The sequence below is a fragment of the Etheostoma spectabile genome, chromosome 8, assembly GCF_008692095.1.
Source record: "Etheostoma spectabile isolate EspeVRDwgs_2016 chromosome 8, UIUC_Espe_1.0, whole genome shotgun sequence".
NCBI classification, from domain to species: domain Eukaryota; kingdom Metazoa; phylum Chordata; class Actinopteri; order Perciformes; family Percidae; genus Etheostoma; species Etheostoma spectabile.
Window position 1 is genome coordinate 128397 of NC_045740.1, and position 3731 is coordinate 132127.

At 41.1% G+C, this 3731-nt stretch overlaps 1 protein-coding gene across 19 annotated transcripts in view; it reads right to left on the bottom strand.

The window, feature by feature from the left end:
* Window positions 1–2046, bottom strand: part of lrrfip2 (leucine rich repeat (in FLII) interacting protein 2) — a 21337-nt gene extending 19291 nt beyond the window's left edge. For 14 of the 19 annotated variants that reach the window (XM_032522542.1, XM_032522544.1, XM_032522541.1 and 11 more), the window contains exons 1-2: window positions 1808–2046; window positions 438–593 (exon numbers count right to left, since the gene is read on the bottom strand). In XM_032522542.1, the coding sequence (XP_032378433.1) occupies window positions 438–527 (90 nt within the window). In that variant the 5' untranslated portion in view covers window positions 528–593; window positions 1808–2046. Of the gene's footprint in view, window positions 1–437; window positions 597–1567; window positions 1766–1807 lie in introns of those variants that run through there. The other 5 variants (XM_032522547.1, XM_032522545.1, XM_032522546.1 and 2 more) reach the window with 3 other exon arrangements.
* Between the last annotated feature and the right edge of the window lie 1685 nt (window positions 2047–3731).

Genomic DNA, 3731 nt, shown 5'->3' on the forward strand with positions numbered 1-3731 from the left:
TTAGTGGTCCCCTAATACTGTATCTGAAGTCTCTTTCCCAAACTTCAGTCTTGGTGCAGAATCACAGCCACTAGAGCCAGTCCCACAATGAGCTTTCCTTGGTATGTGCGATTTCTGAGTCTGGAGTTTTTAGGAGGAGAGGGGGGGGGCAAGGTGGAGGCTGGGGGTGTGGCATTTTCATGCCATGGGACCTATAATTCGATGTTGTTGCTGATTAACATTGGAGTCCGAGGGAAAAAAGCAATCTTCTGCCTGTGCATTCTTCTGAACTCATTATCATAAGCATAAACAAGACAACTGGACCTGGATGAAATCATATTGGCATTGATTAAGCAATGCATGAATGGAGCAACGTAGGGATGAATATAGCACAGACCCATTCCAGTTTGCTCCAAAATGTAAAGACGTAGGAGGAGTGTATGTGTGATTGAACTTACCTCCCTGGCAATACTACTCAAGGCATCATCCTCTGCTGAGAACCGGTCTTTTAGAGGGGTACGCTTTCTACCAGTGCCTTGTGTCCCCATGTTGCCTATGCAACTGTAGCTCCACCGTTTATGTGTAAGGCCAGGAAATAGACTGTATGAAAATACCTACAGGTATAAAGTAGAGACAAAAGAAGCTTATTTTAAGTGTCTGTTAACAAAGCCAAGTGTTAGATAATATGACAATCTACATTCTCCAGTTTAACTACATTGAATTGCATATGGTTTTATGCACTCTAATCTCACAAACAGTCCATACAATCCACTACAATGTCTTTGAACAAACAGTTGTGGTTGACATGAACCAGCCTTAATGTGGCATGCAGGACCATTGCAGCATTTGAACATAACATTCCAAAAAAACAACAGCTAATGAGGTCAACGGACTAATAATATGAAGGTATACATTTGAAACTGATCTCAAAACCATGATAGTTTACTGATAAGGCTTGCATTAGCTGGTACAGTATTCATCATCATCAACATGACGTTTATTATGGAGGTCCAGACAGTACCGAAGTTAACAGATCAAAGACAAAAGAGAAGTTGAGCTGGCTGGTAAAGACAGAGGAAAACGCCTAGTTTAGGACCCGCCGGCTGAGTCAGAGGACCCAAGCGAGACATGAGCCCTCCTTGAAGACGTTTGAGGATCTGAACCCTGTGGATCCATAACGTTGATTCAAAATTAGCAGTCTGACCATCTCAGAAACGCTGGCTAACGAATCAATGGGTAGCTAATCCTTGGTCAATTGAACACAGCAGTATAGGTTACTATTAGATTAACGTTGCATTAGCTAATCAACCAACTTCAGCTAACTTACTGAAACATTAACGTCTACTCGGACAGCTTTCCAACCACTAGCCAACAAGGCAAACACAACAGACACTGCATGTCCATTATGGAAAATAGATTGTGACTAACGTTACCTTAGCTCGGTTAAATCTCAAATTACGCCAATGGACTGCCCTGTTTGCGTTAGCTAGCTTATTATACTAACGTTGATCAAGGTTAGCCAGCTCAATGGTAAGCTAACTAGGAGTGCTAACTAGCACTTCGTCCTTGCGAAATTCCCATTAAAATGGGTTCCTCCTCTACTTCAGCTGAAGCTAGCGCTTACAAAGACGAGGACGACCAAGACATGTCCCTTCCATAGCAATGACCCCCAGCCCCGCCGACAATCTCTTGGAGCCAAGGCTAGGCTAGCTGACCAGTTTTAGCTTGGATAGCCAGCGGGGCTAACTTCAACTCTCCTGAGAGGCGTACAGGGCAGACTGGCACTGATCCTCCCGTCATATTTCCCACCCCAAAATTATAACGTTACCTTCGCGAGACCTTTCAGTAACCCGCGATACCGCCAAGGTGTGTCCCTTCTTTCTTGGACGTTTAGGAGAGAGCCATTCGGCTTCTCTTCAGAGATTGGTACTGTTTTTGTCCACACTGACAGCTGTCATCAGTCCGCCTTTCCTCCGCTCTCCACTGCCCTCCTTAACCAATTTCCACCTTCCACACACACTGGTTAGCTCCAAAAGTCCCGGATGTTGGGGGAAAAAATTAGGGTGTGATGCTGCCTTCATGGGCCGTCAGACACATCAAAAATATCAAATGTAACGTTACCCGGTTATGAGAGAGGGTTTTACATTGAGTGATAATTGAGTGATAATTATGACAACATACACTTTCCAGTGTTCGGCTTTTAGGAGCTGACATCATGGACACGGTTCAAACAAGTAAAGACGCAAACTGCTGGTATTATTTGTAAAAACCCTACTGTAACGCAATGTCTTGCTTCTGTCAATGGTAATGGTTTCCTCCTGACTCCCATTCGGGCTACATGCATGATTCTCATAGTTGGAATTTCTGGTATGATTATTTTTACATATTGAACCCTATCCAAATGCAACAGAAGCTGACCAATTGTTATCTTAGCCTACCACTTGTAAAAATGACCGGAAATTTGGTAGGCAATAACTATTTGAGTTTTTGTTTTTGTTTTCTCCATTTTTCCAATTAACTCCCTTACGTTACTTCAGCCTTATTGTGAACTCGCCTTGGCGTTCTTCAGCCAATACTAGTAGGCCTATTTCAAACCAGGCGTCTTCTTTACTTTTACATTTTTACCTATGAAAACTTGATATAGATAGACTATAGACATAGATTCATTCTAATAGGCCTATATTTTGGACTACTTCTTCCGCTCCATAGAGTGCATATCAGCAAGGCCCGGAAACCATCCACACTACACCTCTGGCTCTAATTTTTAACTCATTTTATTATTTATTTTACATTTATTTGTATCTTTATTAATACATACTGTGTGTGTATATGTTTATACTTTTATTGTTTATATTCTCCTTATCCTTCTTATAATTAGAGAATGTGTGACATGCACCAACAACACCATGACAAATTCTTTGTATGTATAAAAACCGTACTCGACAATAAAGCCCTTTCTGATTCTGATTCTGATTCCTTCTTACATTTTAATTTAATGCTACAGCACCACATCCATCCAACACTTGTTATATTGTATAAAGCTTACATATTCTATACTGCTAACCAACATATTGGCTATACCCTGATATAGCTCATAAATAAAAAGTACAGATTCAAGTGGAGGGCAAAAGCCACCTTCGTCTGTTGTGTCGGCTAACTACGATTAGTCCACGAGAGGGCAGTAGGGTATAATACATTAGTTTCTGCTGTGTGAAAATCATTGACTGTAAAAAGAAAGAAAAAATGCATACTTTATTTCAAGCATGTGGTTACCCCACATGTAAATGTATTGGCTGAAAGAGAATTGCGTTTAAACTGCCAAAATAAAGCCCCTGTAGGGACGGCTGGTTCCCTAATGATGTGGTTGCAAAGGTTTGACTCTCCCAGTCATTGTAATGATGTAGAAACTCTTTATAGAGGAGGCATATGTGCAAGAAATTGAAGCCTGACAAGGTAAAGATAATGAACAGATATTTTTTTTAAATAGCTGCATCTTTTCTTGTGTTGCATTCTACACATCAGCCAACATAAATGTGTGAGTACAGCAGAGCAGAACAACTTATTCCCTTGTCAACAAAACAACAAATACAAGCAGTACAAGTATTATGTATGCCTTGCCTCTTTTAGATTTTGCTTTTAGGTATTAAGTGGGATTTTCAATCAAAAGACCTACCGGACCTGCATGGGAAACCCTTAATTGACACCCATGACACAGGTTACACGCAAGCATACACGCAAGCAAACACACACAC